The sequence below is a fragment of the Grammomys surdaster genome, unplaced genomic scaffold (assembly GCF_004785775.1).
Source record: "Grammomys surdaster isolate TR1022 unplaced genomic scaffold, NIH_TR_1.0 172, whole genome shotgun sequence".
NCBI lineage: Eukaryota > Metazoa > Chordata > Mammalia > Rodentia > Muridae > Grammomys > Grammomys surdaster.
Genome location: NW_021604620.1, coordinates 1,807,992 through 1,823,134, shown reverse-complemented (window position 1 = coordinate 1,823,134; position 15,143 = coordinate 1,807,992). Strand labels below are relative to the sequence as shown.

Sequence of the window (15,143 nt, the reverse complement as noted above, 5' to 3'; positions counted from 1 at the left end):
GTCCTGAGCTGCTGTTTTGTTCACCTGCTCAGCTGCTGCACCCTCAGAACTGCCTCTGTAGCGTCACACCCTAGCCCTTGTCACAGTCCAGGAGTCTCAGCATCCCTGAATTCTGGGATGCTACTGTGGTATAAGCATTGGACAGCTACAGGCTCTCCTCTGTGTGTTTCCACAAAAGACCAGGGTTATGCCAACTAGATGGGACAGCCCCAGGGCTAACCCTGAGGTTCGTGTCAGCGTAGGCCCGTGTTTCCACTTCCCTTCTCAGCTCTCTCTCTGGTCTGTAAGAAGCCTGTCAATGCCCTGACTGAGCTGCATGTGCCCAGAAGCACATCCATAGCAAGGAAAGATGATACCTTATCCAGAAAGATAACCCATCTAGGACTTACCTTCTACAGAGCACAGGATGAGGAGGGTAGGTCACAAGGTCACCTCATCAATGTCCACACAGGACATAGGGATAATGGGTGTCAAGAGGAGGGGTTCTACTTGACACAAACTAGAGACACATGGGAAGAGAGATCCTCAACTGAGGCACTGCCTCCATCAGATTGGAACTGCCTCCATCAGATTGGAACTGCCTCCATCAGATTGGAACTGCCTCCATCAGTGTGCACATCTGTGGGGGCATTTCCTTGATTGTTTTGATGGAGGAGGATCTAGCCCACTGTGAGTGGTCACCCCTGGGCCCATGGGCCTAGGTTGTGTACAGAAGCTAGCTGAGCAGAGGCAGAGAGAAAGCGAATGAGCATCATTCCTCGTGGTCTCTGTTTCAGTTCCTGCCTCTGATTCCCCGCTCAAGTTCCTGCCTGGGCTTCCCTCAATGATAGAGTTTAAAGTGTAAGACGAAATAAGCCCTTTCCTCCCCAAGTTGCTTTGGGGAAGTGTTTTATCGCAACCACAGAAAGCAAACTAGGACAGCCAAGCTTCCATAAAGCAAGATGACTCATTTTTAAATCGAGCTCGGTCTCCTTCTGCGGCTCTCTGGGGACATGTGTGGTCTTTGGCTGGCTTCACTTGAGCTGCTTGGTATATGTGTGAGAGCTGACGGCAGCAAGTCAGCCATGGCTCAGGACAGGGAACTGCATTGGGCGTTTTGTGCAGAATGAGAGTCAGTGGTGGGGGGCAGGTAGGAGAGAAGTCAGGGCACACTCTAGACTTGTGGCTCCTACCCCAAAAGATCCCTTCCAACGTCCCTGTTGTTCATCTATTGAGCTAGTGACAAGAAAGTTCCGTGACCAGCCAGAGCCTGCCAGTGGCCACTACACTGTAGAAGAACTGTCTGCATCTTCCCGGGCCCTTCCAATCATTGCCAAAGCTTCTCTCTAGGAGAATCCAGGGTGTAGAATCTGGGAGGCTTTCCTAGAGCCTTCCAGACCTGAGAACACACAGGAACACAGAGGGGTGGAAAGGAAAGGCTGGATGCCTCTCCTAATGCAGCAGTGTGGTGGCTTTACAGCACACATTCTCCACAGTGAAGTGAGAAAGGTCTATGGCCAGGAAGCAGAACAAAGAAGCTCGAAGTGGAGAAAACCCATACAAATGACTGATAGAGCTGGCCACCCACAGGGCAACTGGGATTCTGAGGAGCTGGCAGAGCATGCCTGAGGGGCAGAAAAGAAGTGTCAGCCCATGACTGTCTTTGTTGCCCAAGGTTCAGGCCATCACAGCTCCAGGTGAGGGTTCTGACTAATTACTCCCTTTGCTGCAGTAAAACAGACAAGCAATGTAAGGAAGGGGAGCTTGGCTCACTATTTAAGAGGGGAAGAGAGGGGGCTGGAGAGACGGCTCAGCAGTTAAGAACATTTGCTCCTTCTGAGGACCTGAGTTCAGGCCCCAGCACTCACACTGTTTGCAGCTGCCTGGGCCTCCAGTTCTAAGGAGATTCGATGCCCTTTTCTGGCCTCCACAGGTACCTGCACACATGTGGGATTCGCTTACACGCACACACACACACACACACACACACACACACACACACATAAATAAATCATTTTAAAACATTTTTAAAATAAAGAGTATAGTTTATCACATCAGGGAAGGTATGAGGGCTGGAGCAGGAACCGTGGTAACCGTGAGGAAGCAAAGAGCTGGCAGGAAGTGGTACAAGGTTGTCAACCCCCAAGTTTCACCCTCAGTGGCCCACTTCCTCCCATGAGGCCCTACTTCTTAAACACCTTCCAACACAGTGTCATCAGCTGGGGACAAAGCGCTCAGATGCACAAGGCCGTGGAGAACAGCTCACGTTCAAGCTATCACAGCCCGCACCAGAGACTGGCAGGTCCCTCCTGGGGGCCCCGATAGTCTCCACATGGCATTGCTGTGGAAACTAAGGAAGAGGTAGGCAGAAGAACACCAGGCAGAGCCCAGTGAGATGTCTGTCTGGACAGAGAAGAACCTGGCACTGAGTCTTTGAGGGCACTCCCCAGCCTTGCTATATACGACTATGACCATTGTTCACAGCCTGTTCTTTTAGCAGGCTCTGGCTGAGCCACTTCCTCTGAGGAACTCCGGATCCCCTCAGTCTCAGCCTTGCTTCCTATCTTTTCTAGGTGTGAGCTGTCTTACCACAACTTCTAGGGTGGACCCCACCATGCACCAGGTAGCTCGTGGACAGACCTACAAGAGCCAGTTCGCTCATGCCCTGTGGCTCTCTGGAGGTTCCAGGCCTCTGGGAGGCCTTTATCCCTTTATTCTCTTTTTTCAGGGGTGGGGGAGGGGCGAGAATCTCATGTGACCCAGGCTGGCCTTGAACTCACTATGTAGCTGAGGACGACCTTGAACTTCAGATTCTCCTGCCTCTACCTCCGGAGTGCTAGCTAGCATACCAGGTGTGCACTACCACGCCGTGTTTATGCTGTGGTGGGAAATCAAACCCAGGGCTTCAGGCCTGTTAGGCAAGTACTCTACCAACCGAGCTGCCTCCTCCCTCCATCTTAAAAAAATGTAATATGAACTTTTTCTAAAAGGGATCTGACCAGGCAGAGAGGTTAGCCTTGACTTTGAATCATCTCGCCCAGCTTCCCAAGAGCTAGGCTTCCCATGGTGTACCAAACTTACCTTCACTCAAATCCTCTCCGCAACAGTCTGTAGGGTCCTTCCCTGAAAGCTGCGGAGGGCTGGGGGAGGGGCTCTTGTTTCCATGGAGTGGGGGCAATAATCCTCTTTTAGCGGTGTTCAGTTTCTCCCTCAAGGTGTTCCAGGACACAAGACAGAGCCTCTTGTGTTAGGTCCCCCTCCTCCTCTCCCAGCAGTTCTACAGCATCTTCTTCTCACAGGGAGCTGGAAGCCCTCCCTTTTCTTTCCCACCTTTCCCTGGGACAGAAAAGGGCAGTGGCTTGTGGGACTGAGGGTTCGGAATCCCAGCTCTGACTCTGTCACACCATGTTTTCACATACATTCAGCAGTGTCATGGTGTTAGAGGGACACTGTTCTCGATGACAGAGAAGTCACAGAAGACGCCTGCAATGCAGCTGATGACATTCAGAGAGATGGACGCTGGTGCCAGCTTGCTTTCTCCTCTTTACCCCATGGGACAGAGGAACCCACACAGAGGAACCCACATTCAAAGGAAGTGTGTGGGCTTTCCCTTCTTCATTAATCCTTCCTGGAAATGTCTTCACAGATAGACCCAAAGGCGTGTGATTCCACGTACAGTTATGGCAACGAAGGCTAACCTTCGTACAGTTAGTGAGAAGGCTCACTACTCACCCTGTGCAAAGGGGCTGATACCGGGGATGGGGCGAGAGACTGTATACCCAGTACTGAAAATAGAGACATATATGGAGAATCACAGAGGAAATAAACAGGTTAGCGACTGGAGTTAGGACTTCATAGTCAGGTAGACTGCTTCCAAGACCTCCTCTAGGCACTGACAGGAAGACATGGGCAGGCTGTTCCCCCTTCCTGATAAGCACGGTATTTCATGGGCACATAAATCAGAACTGGGGCCTACAGACCTTAATAAGATCAAGTCAAGTCAAACTTCCCAGACCCCTTCATCAGTAACTGAGGAAGGAGAGAGGGGTGCGGGATGAAGGAGGGCTTAGGGTCTGGGGTGCTCTTCTGCAGGCTGGAAGCAGAGATGGGACTTTTCTTTAGCCCTCCAGTGCAGTAGCAACAGAGGGACACAGACCCCATCAAGCATGTAGAGACCAAGAGGTCCCCTACCCCAAGCTCAACACCCTCTGTGCCAAGTGACAGGGAACAGGCAGCTCTTGAAAAGACTAATATTTACTCTTCAAATGGGAGCTGGCACAGGCTGTTTCCTGTGGCTGGTTCACCCAAGGATGGACGGACAGGGAGACGAGCAGATGTCCCCTCAGATACCAGCAATGAGACAAGATGATGCCTGTGATGAGGACAGCATGTTCTAAGGTCCCTTGCACCCAAGCCCTCAGCGTACACACCTCCAGGACAGTGAGCTTCCGGCTTTTGTAAGGCCTGCTGGACAGTCCCGTGAGAAAGTTCACTCTGACTGGCCCCACGTTCCTTGCCTCTGGCCCTTGCACTGATCCCTGGGGCCTTGGAAAATGTGCCTGGAACAAGCCCCCAGGGCCATGGTGGTCCTGGTCTACTTCACCAAGCCCCTGTCACCCTGGCTTCACTTCCTCAGGCTCACACTCTGGGCTCAGGCTATTTCTGGGGTGGGAGGGAGGGTGGTTTGGGGACACCTCTGTCCCCTTACAGCTGTTCCTTGTCCTCATGACGCCTTTCAGCCTCCTGTGGGAAAGTCTGGGTCAGAAAACTACCTCAGTCGGCCTGGATCTGGGGAGGACGGTTCAGGGATGGGGGCGCTGACGGGTGCCCACTGCTGCTTTTCTCCCCTTGAGATCTCCTACTCCCTGCTTCCCACTCACCCTATCCCTCATGGTCCCCAGAAGCACACCCTTACCACTCCAAGCCCTAGTCTCTGCTTTGGCTCCTTTTTGGACCCAGAAGCAGCCATGGACACTCTTTTCATTGTTTTGATACAGGGTCTCATGTAGCCCAGGCTGGCCTTGAACACCTAAGTAGTGCCAAGAACAACTTCTGATCCTCCTGTCTCCTCTGAGTGTTAGGACCATAGTCTTGAGCCACATGCCTGGCGTGTGTGGTGTTAGGGACTGAACCTAGAGCTTCTGGTATGTTAGTTATCCTACTGACTCAGCCACACCTCAGGCCATTCAGCCTACTATTTGGCAAAGTTCATAGGCATAAGGTGATGTCTTCCTGCTGTTTTAACATGTACCCATGCCCTGATGGTCACCTGTTCTGTCGCTTGCCCACTGTTAGGGTTTTTAATCGCAACTGTGGTTTCTTGCCAACCCACACAAACTGCAGTCCTTCCTGCATCCACTTCTGACCAGATTCTCTAGTTCTTTTCACTTTCCCAGGATCTCCTGTTATCAAACTTGTCAATCTTCTTAAACATTTTTAACTTTTTTTTTTTTATTTATGGGGTTTCCCATGTGTGTGTATCAGTGCACCACATGTAGGCCTGGTGTCTGCAGAAGCCAGAAGGCATCAGATCCCCTGTAACTGGAGTTACAGACACTTGTGAACTGCCATGCAAATGCTGGAAACCAAATCTAGGTCCTCTGAGAGAACAATCAGTGCCCTTAACTATGGGGCCATCTCTTTGGCCCCAAACATGTCCATCTTTTTAAGGGTTGTGCCTGTGACTTTAGGTAAAGGATCTTCCCCCTCAGACCTGAGGGTTTTCTCTTTGGCATTCAGCAAACTCCAGACTTTGCCCTGTCCATCTGACCCTCCATCTGTCCCTTCATCTATGAACTGGTTCCTACAGAGCCTCTGCCGGGCCCTTCTTAGTCTTTCCCTCTGCTGGCACAGGGTAAGCATGCTTGGCAGGTGTCATCAGGCCTCCTGCAAGGACTCAAGGAAAAGGCAGAGACCCATCAGTCCTAACTCTTCCTGGCACAGAAGAGGCATCTTCATGGCCCAAGACTTGTGGTTTATTATTAGTGGATACTACCAAATGGGACAGCCCTCCCTTCTAGGCCAGGGGACAGGTCTCTGGGCTGCCCTCTGACTGGCCAGGTCTCAGCTTCTTCACCTGAGCAACGGGACTTGTTTACCTTCAAATCCCAATCCAGCAACTCAAATTCGTATTGGAAAATGGCCTTGGCCTCCTGCAATGGCTGGTACTCTGGACAAAGGAGAGACACTGGGAACACCCCCTAACCTCCCCCCCCACCCCGCAAGGCTTAGGAGGCTGGTCCAAAGAGGCTGTTTGGACTTCCCACTGTTCCTGGGAATTCTGTCAGCTGTTTCAAAGCAGCCTCTGAGAAGGGCAGCAGCCCTGGGGTGGGACTAGGTGATGTGACCAGCTGCTGCGCCTCCTGGTGGCCATTCTTTGATAGGGCTGGCCTGTGGAAACGGAAACGAAACCTTCACCCCTAGTACAGAACTCTGAGGTGCCTTTCAGGCACAGAGAAAGTGGCAGCTACAGAGCCTGTAGGCTGCCCAGCCCATAGGACATCCCCACCCCTGCCCTTCTGGTTAAGGAACTGTACTAGAACCTGAGTCCTCAGACCTGTTCAGATCAGAATGTCACATCCCCCCAAAACCTCTCCCACAGACCACACCTCAGACCCACAAGCAAAACAGACCCTGATTCAGAGCTGTTCATGTGCACGAGTGTGCACTCGTGCACACACACGCACACACACACACACTCGGGCACACACACGTAAACACTTTAGATTTATTCTCCACACACTTAAGCCACCTCACGTCATTTTAATTTTAATATACACAGTATATAAACAGCTGTATAAGATCCGCACGCTGACACACGTTTCAGTTTGAGCATGTGAAAGTTAGAATGTACCCATCATGGACTCAAAATAGACCTTTGTTGTCAATGGAAAAGTAGCTTATAGCGTGGGCAGCACATACGGAGGGTGACTGAGGGGTGACTGGTTTTGCCGAAACTAGCCTCGGTTTTTATTTTCTTAGTAGAAAAGCCCATTAAATCAAATCAAATCCTAGAGGCTGAGTTATACAAAGAACTCACAATGTTCCTGAAGCAATCGAAGGGTCATATCAACTTAGGGATCAAGGCCGCATGTATGCAGCAAACACGGCTCAAAGGGAAAGAAAGAACGGGTTTCATTTTACCTTAAGATAAAAGGCAGCTGAGGGTCACAGCCCTGCCCATACCTTCATGTGTGCAGACACTTCCCTAGCCCACTATTCCCAGATGTGAATACCAAGCCCCTTTCCACAGCTGTCCTGCTGCCATCTGTCTCTCCAGCAACGCAAGACTGACAGTGCCAGCCAGGCGGTGGTGGCACATGCCTTTAATCTCAGCACTTGGGAGGCAGAGGCAGGTGGATCTTGAGTTCAAGGCCAGCCAGGGCTAGAGAAAACCCTGTACTGAAAAATAAAACAAAACCAAAAAAGGAAGAGGAGGAGGAAGAAGAGGAGGAGGAAGAGGGGGAGGAGGAGGAAAAAGAGGAGGAGGAAGAAGAGGAGGAGGAAGAGAGGGAGGAGGAGGAAAAAGAGGAGGAGGAAGAAGAGAAGGAAGAGGAGGAAGAAGAGGAAGAAAAGTGATAACTCTGTTCTGGGTGGCCGGGAGTGGTGGAGCAAAGGAGCTTTCCTTGTTGAGACTGGAGCCTGCCTACAAACCCAGCTCCTTGAATTCTGAAGCAGATCTACTGACGCTGACTGTATCGGGGTTCCATGTACAGAAACCATGAGGCAGATCTGGGAATGAATGGAGCCAGTTCCTCTCTGGAATGAAGGCATGGGGTCTTTGTACTGCAGCAGTATAAAATGCCACCCGGTAGATGCTTGAACGCTGGTGTAGCCTGCTGCCTGATGCATCCTGTCTATGTATAGCAGTCCCCTTTGTGGTCACCTGCAATCCTATGGGCACTGAGGAGGGATGTCTACTGTGACCCAGGCCTGAGTGGAAGAACCCCACTGCTCTCCAGGCCACTGGGTTGGCTTACCTGTGTGCTCCTTTCCCCTACCTCATATCTCAGGAGCACCCTGGTTTCTCTTTATCCACCACTCTGGGCTCTCACAGCACACATGGGGAGACAGACACGTGCAACAGCTTAGCAAGTGTTTGCTGGACACGGCTGACAGCAGTGAGCACCCTGGCCGTGTACAGCCTCCGTCACACGTCATTCCTGTCAGACACACGGGAGGGAGCTTGAAGTGTTGAGGTTACAGGTGGCTCCCTTGGGGAGCAGCACGGGACAGGAGTGAATGAAAGCGTGGCATGCAGCCCTTGACACACCCAGGGCACCCGAAGATGGGCAGCCACTCCTCTTCCCACCCCAGGCCACCTCCTACTCTCCAAACAGCCACCTATTTAGGCCTGCTGGCTGTGACCCTTGACCCCAAGCAATGCCTACAACCAAACTGCTGCTTCCCCTGAGTGCTGAGGCAAGGCAGGGCAGAGGGCGGGGCAGAGGGCGGAGCAGAGGGCGGGATTCCAAAGCTGCCTCCCTCTCCATCACTGATGCTAGGCTTCCTGTCTCTCCACAGACTCTAGCTTGCATCTCCATCTGGAGCCAGGAATGTAGGAGGCATGGAAACAGGCCGGGGAGGGGAAACACCACCGTAACTAGGAAAGAAAGAGGGTCAAGTAACACGCGTCAACAGGGTTCACGGATAGCAAGGGCCACAACCCTACTGCTCCCGTGGGGTCTGTGAGGCATTTGGGACCAAGAGGGAAGTTGACCTCAGATGGCCCAGCTGTCTCCACCCTGAAAAGGGAGAGACTGGTAGAGTTCCTCTCAAGGTGATGCTCACTGAGGGAAAAGCAACCCAAACCAAATGCTTTCTGCCTAAGCCCGTGCAGGGCTGCTCCCACAGGCTAACAGCAGACAGGCAGCCCTGAACAGGAAAGCACCTTCAGTTCACTCTGTTTGCACCATTTCTTGTGAGCCACTGGGCAAGCAGCACCCACCAGAAGAATAGCCAGCAATGGGCAAAGAAACACTCCTGCCTTGGAACCAATGTGTCCTGGCTCCCACCGGGCTACAAACATCTAAGCCTGAACCAAGGCACCAAAGCCTGGGACTTCTGTCCTGTCGTTAGCTTCTTCCTCCAGGGAGGTAAGGCTTCTCCTGGCTGGACTCTGCCTCAGTGCATTTTTTCTCTTGAGGATGTCTTCTCCTTCCACTTCTAAGAGTCAGCCTGGAACCCTATTTAGATGATAAGTCACCAGCCTTGTCACCAAGCGTATAACACCTCACTAGCATCTACGAAGTGTGAGGCATCTGTGACAAGGATGCCCTCAGGGAACCCTTGCTTCATTACTGCTTGTGGATTGACAACCAGAGGCTCAGACCCTAGAGTGTGTGCGGTGTCCAGATACAGAGCAACACAGAACCACACAGGCTTAAGGGGAAAACAATACAGCTTTAGGCTGATTTTTTTAAATTACTTTAAAATTTTTTTTGAATGTGTGCTTTGAGTTAAAAGAATTTTCTTCCTCCTCTGCCTTCCTCTTTCCCACCTCAGAATTCTATCAGGAAGAGTGAGCATTTGCCTACACAGTATACACAAATGTACACACAGGTGTGTTACACAGGTTTGAGATCAACAGAGACGAAAGGCTGAAGCCCACATCCAAGGATGCTGCCAATATGACATTCATACCCGGACATTGCAGATTCGATTAAAAATAGAAAATTCTCTTATAAGGAAAGACAATTACAATGGAGATATTTTTTCAATCCAGTTCTGAGTCACAAAACCTCGTTCCTGAAATGATACCCAACAGCTGACTAACACAGGTCACTGGTAATAGCCAAATTTAACAGAATTGTCTAACCCTATGCTCTGTCTTTCCCCACTTCTCCGTAACTTTTGGGATGGTTTTCTCCTTTAAAAACTACCAAAATGGGCTTATCACTTTTGGAGTCTCTTGGGCCAACCCATGAAATTGTGGGTAGACTCCAAGAACAAGCCAGAGGGGTGAACCCCAACATGGTTTCTTGAGTACCACTAGATACCCACACTGGAGATGCAGGGGGCTCTTCCTCAGAAGCACGCCGTAGCAGCTTTACAGAGCATGTGCCAGTTACACAAAGCTTTTGAGTATTAACACCTACTTAATACCTGTCCATAAAACGAGGCCTGTGGTCTAATTAAGATGCTCAAGGGAGGGCGGAGGAGTAATTAACTCAGGAGGCCTCTCTCTCTAAGAGGAGGTGTGCGGGACCACATCTCCATCTACAGTGGCCGAGCACCCAGCTGCCACAACAAAGGCAGATAACAGCAGCCTCCCCCATTTCTGTCAAGGACCTCTGAAACCCTGGCATTTCCCCTCCACCTTGCCCTCCTAGAGGACCCTGAATCTCATCTGCTCATGCCTATGTGTCTATGACCCAGTGATACGGTGATTAATCCAAACAGAATTCGGATAGGTTCTGCAAATAAATATAAACCACATCGGTATCCTTAAAGTCCCGCCACCATAAAAGGTCTCTGTCATTTAAATAAACCTGGGTTTCCTTAGCATTTTCTCAGCCTAAGTTCGCTCCATTCTGAATGAGTTTCAATTTATATCCAAAATATATTTAAATATTCCAAGTTTATCGAACCCAAGTTATCAAAAAATGTAAACAAAATTTATCTACCTTGTGTTTGTGAGCCATATTCTCAAGCTTATTTACCTGTGCTGATGACGTAAGGAAAGCAGAACTTATGCTGAGTCCACACACTGATAGACACTTGCCAGTTACTAAACCTACCATTATGGAATCTAGTGGTTTGCAGTTATCATTAGATTTAGGAGACCAAGATACCACCACTCTGACCGCCACGGATGCTCTCCGAGCAAGCTCCTGCACCGGCTGCCCTGTCCTGTGCTCGGCTGGTGGTTCTGCACAAACGTTCCACACAGACCAGGATTGGCAACCAGCAGCCCCGGGTCCTCCGCTGCACCCGCCAGAATCTGTGACCTTGGGAGCATCAAGGATGGAGGTTTGAGGTGAAGTTGAGAAGCAGGAGTGGAAACAGACTGGCCTTCCAAAGTGGGGGAAAAAAATCAAAGGTGCCATCCACTGCAGGACACCCTCATCACACTCCGTAGTCTGACTGCCTCTCCTGTAGCTGTCTGGTCAGGATCTGATATGAAGACAGAAAAGCCACTCCTATGTGGAAGAGGATTTGCCAGGTGTTCCTCAGCCCATGCAGGTACACATTGCCCAGGCAGATGGAGGCCAGCAACAGTAGCACCTTCAGAGTCCGGGCTGGACTGTAGAACAGGTACAGATAACACTGAAATGAGACCACAGCACATCCAATCAGAGAGCAGCAGCCTCAAGTCAGGTCAGGGACCGGCAGCTGCGTGCATTCACTTACTAACTGACACCTGCATCCATTCACTCACTGACACCTGCATGCACTCACTTATTAACTGACAACTGCATGCATTCACTTACTGTGACTGGCATGCATTCACTTATTGACACCAGCATGCATTACTTATTAACTGACATCTGCATGCATTCACTTATTAACTGGATTTGCTGCAGCAAAGCCAGGACCGTCTGCTGCTAACTGGATGAACGGGTGATTTGAAAGAGAACACAACAGGTATCACAGGAGGAGGGATGTTAGAGACACACAGGCAGGTGTGCAGACTGTGATGCAGGGAAGTGAGAGATGCAGTAGGGGCAGACCAGGTAGGGAGACCCTCCCAGGACTGAGTGGCCTCCCTGTGAGGTCCTCCTCCTCGGGACCATGACAGCCGAGTGAGCTGGCATGGAAAGCCATGGGTCCCCGCTGTGGTTTCTCTTGAGTCTCAGCCACACTGAATGTCACGCTTCCCTCAGTCACCAGCCTGCAGTCTTGAAAAGCCCCTCATCAGGGACTACACCCACCTGGACAATGCAGGCCACAGACGGAATAAAGAAAGCCAGGATGTTTCCAACTTCCTCCTGGGCGACCTGAAGAGATGGGGCACAGAAGAAAGGTTTGAAAGGAACCACCACGACATCAAGTTTGCTGCCCTCATCCTCTGACTGACCGTACAGATCTAGCCAGACATAGCACTGGCATGTGACCATATTCGATGATTAGACAGACACTGTACACTCCTGTCCCAGGCCTCCATGATACGTCCTCACAGGGAACGAGCTCCCGTCCCTGCACCCCTCAAAAGCCTTCTCATCTGTCAACGTGGAACTTCTTTAGCACCTGCCCTGGGCTCTGTCTCCTCCTCAGTGCTGTCCCTGCCCTGTCTCCTCCTCAGTGCTGTCCCTGCCCTGTCTCCTCCTCAGTGCTGTCCCTGACCTGTCTCCTCCTCAGTGCTGTCCCTTGCCCTGTGCCATGAGAACTCAAGGCAGGGTCTGTCTTAACCACCTTCCCATCCAGGCACCAGTTCTACAACAAACAGCTGTCAAGTTCCGGATCCCCATCACACACTGGTCAAAGATGAGGTGTGGTAGCCCAGTGGTTATTACATTACCCCTCTCCTAACAGGCCTGACCTTGCTCTTCAAAGGAGTCTGTCTCCATCAGCGCCCTGGGTTCACCACCCACAGCGTTCACCACCCACAGCGTTCACCACCCACAGCTACTACCCTTACTATGACATCAACACAGAACATTGTTGTGAGCGTTGTAACTCTATTCTTTTTAAACGGAAAATTCATCCAATATACTCTGATCACAATTTCCCCTCTCACACATCCTCCTACCTTCCCACCCAACCAACTCCATACGTTCTTTCTCTCTTTACAAAAACAAACATGCAGGAAAGAAGACAAAAAGCACAGTAAACACATACACACATACACACATGCATACATACACCCACACCCATGTAGACACACCCACGGACACACACACATGTACACACTCACATAAACACACACAGGCACACAGATGCACACATGTGCACACACACAAATATGCACAGAGAAACCATAATATACAAGCAAAGGAACAGTAAGATTTAAAAAAAAAAAAAGAAAAAAAAAAGCTAAAACAAAGCAATATGAGACAAAAAAATCTATGAAAACATATGGCTCTATCTTTAAGAACACCAACTACCTGTCTGAGCTAATAATAATTCTATTCCTTTGTCAAATATTTGACATACTTCTAAATATATTTTTAAAGAAATATTTTTTAAAAGCTTTGAAATAGAAAGTGACTTCACCATCAGTGGCCGACTAAAGGTATGTTCACTGGGGCCCAGGATGTATCTCTCTGACAGAGAGAAAAGGCTTCTGTTGCCACACATCACATGGTGGTAACATCCTTCCCTAGAACCTGACAGTGTCAGAATCCAGCCTATATCCTGCTGCTAACAGAACCTGGGTTCCTAAGGGCAAGAGGCAGCCCAGAGGCCATAGAGGGCACAGAAGCAGCCCAGAGGGCACAGAGGGCACAGAGGCAGCCCAGAGTTCCTGCACCAAAGCTGTCTGCATCTTAGCAACACCGCAGAACTCCCAAGAATAGCCACAAACAGGATCCTTCCAGATTTATTCAACTTACTACAAAAAGTAATTTTTTTGTTTTATTCTTTTATCTGATACCCTAAGCTGGCCCGGAACTCTTATGTAGCTGAAGATGAGCTTGAACTTCTGATCCTCCTGCCTCCACCTCCCCAGTGCTGGGACGGCAGGGGAGCACCACAATATCCAGTTCATGGATTAAAATTTCTAAACTGGCCGGGCGGTGATGGCACACGCCTTTAATCCCAGCACTTGGGAGGCAGAGGCAGGCGGATTTCTGAGTTCGAGGCCAGCCTGGTCTACAGAGTGAGTTCCAGGACAGCCAGGACTACATAGAGAAACCCTGTCTTGAGAAAAACAAAACAAAAATCTAAACTGTAGTATTTCAAAAATTATCAGTCATAAAACCTACCTCTGCTGGGTGGCGGCACACGCCTTCAAACCCAGCACTCAGGAAGCAGAGGCAGGCGGATAAGTTTAAGGCTAGCCTGGCCTACAGAACGATCTCCAGAACAGCTACATGGAGAAACCCTGTCTCAGAAAATTTAACAAAAACAAAATACTAACAATCTGATAAATAAAATGCCTCCCATCATGAGCTTCTGTCACTTGCAAACAAGAGTTGGGGGTGTAGCTCCGGGCTAAAAGGTCCAATGGAAGTATTCATAAGGTCCTGGGATCAATCCCCAATGCCACCAAAAACAAAACCAAAAACCCTGTAAAGAGGGTCACCTGTAAAGAATGTTCTGCAAGGTGAACTCCGCGGATGAGGTTCAGGGCTGCGCACATGATGTTGAGAACAAGGGAGAGGACACCCAGGGCTGTCACCGGCTTCATCCGGAGATTCGGAGCTTCACAAGGAACAAAAAGGAGAGTGTCTTGTGAGAATCGTCTCTGATAAAAAGGTGAACAAGACCACTAACCAGACCTCCACTAACAGGCTCACATGCTAACCACAGACCACAAATGCGCACGTTTACAAAGCGGCAGAAGTTAGCGGGGCAAGCGAGAAATGAAGGGATCTCAGAAACAGAGGCAAACTTCTTCCAGGAAAAATTAATAACAACAACAACAACAACAACAATAGTAATAATAATAATAATAGCAATAAATAAGACGCCTCCTCACGTCAAACACAGATTTGCAGGTACTTAACCCCCTTTTTCTTTAACCAGGAGTGACTTACTCCTGGAGCGAGGTGCAGAGACACCTGTGATCGTCAGCAGGAGACATGAGCGTCAGCGACACTGGGAAGCGTCCCTCCAGACACAAGGTCCCGACACAGAATCAGCCACTGTTGCAGGCCAACAGGTCAAGCTGAGGTTCTGGGGTAGGGGCTGTCAAGACTAGAAGCACCCCAACCACCCACCTCGGTCTTCAGTTCGTAAACTGCTCCGCTCTTTTTCCAATACAGACACTGTTCAGTGTCATGTGGGCATCCAGAATTATTCACAGCAGAACTTTTTAAATTCTAAAATACCCAGCAAGAGGAGGTATTTAATCTAGAACAGTCTGGATATCTATAACTGTGGCCAGGCTAATAATAGGAACAGACTCGCTGTTTTCCAAAGGTCACAACTGAAATGGATTCTGGTTCACAGATGCTGTCCAGTCTGGTCCCCTGTCCTGCCCCTTTCTCAGCATCCTTTCTGGTCCCGACATTTCCCAACACATAACACACACACACACACACACACACACACACACACAC

At 50.0% G+C, this 15,143-nt stretch overlaps 1 protein-coding gene across 4 annotated transcripts in view; it reads right to left on the bottom strand.

Annotated features, from left to right (window-relative positions):
* Positions 1 to 7,455: 7,455 nt before the first annotated feature.
* Sec22c (SEC22 homolog C, vesicle trafficking protein) overlaps positions 7,456 to 15,143 on the bottom strand; it is a 20,891-nt gene continuing 13,203 nt past the window's right edge. For 3 of the 4 annotated variants that reach the window (XM_028767354.1, XM_028767355.1, XM_028767356.1), the window contains exons 5-7: positions 14,165 to 14,283; positions 11,853 to 11,918; positions 7,456 to 11,224 (exon numbers count right to left, since the gene is read on the bottom strand). In XM_028767354.1, coding sequence (XP_028623187.1) covers positions 11,015 to 11,224; positions 11,853 to 11,918; positions 14,165 to 14,283 — 395 coding nt within the window. In that variant the 3' untranslated portion in view covers positions 7,456 to 11,014. Of the gene's footprint in view, positions 11,248 to 11,852; positions 11,919 to 14,164; positions 14,284 to 15,143 lie in introns of all 4 variants that reach the window. The other variant, XM_028767357.1, reaches the window with a different exon arrangement.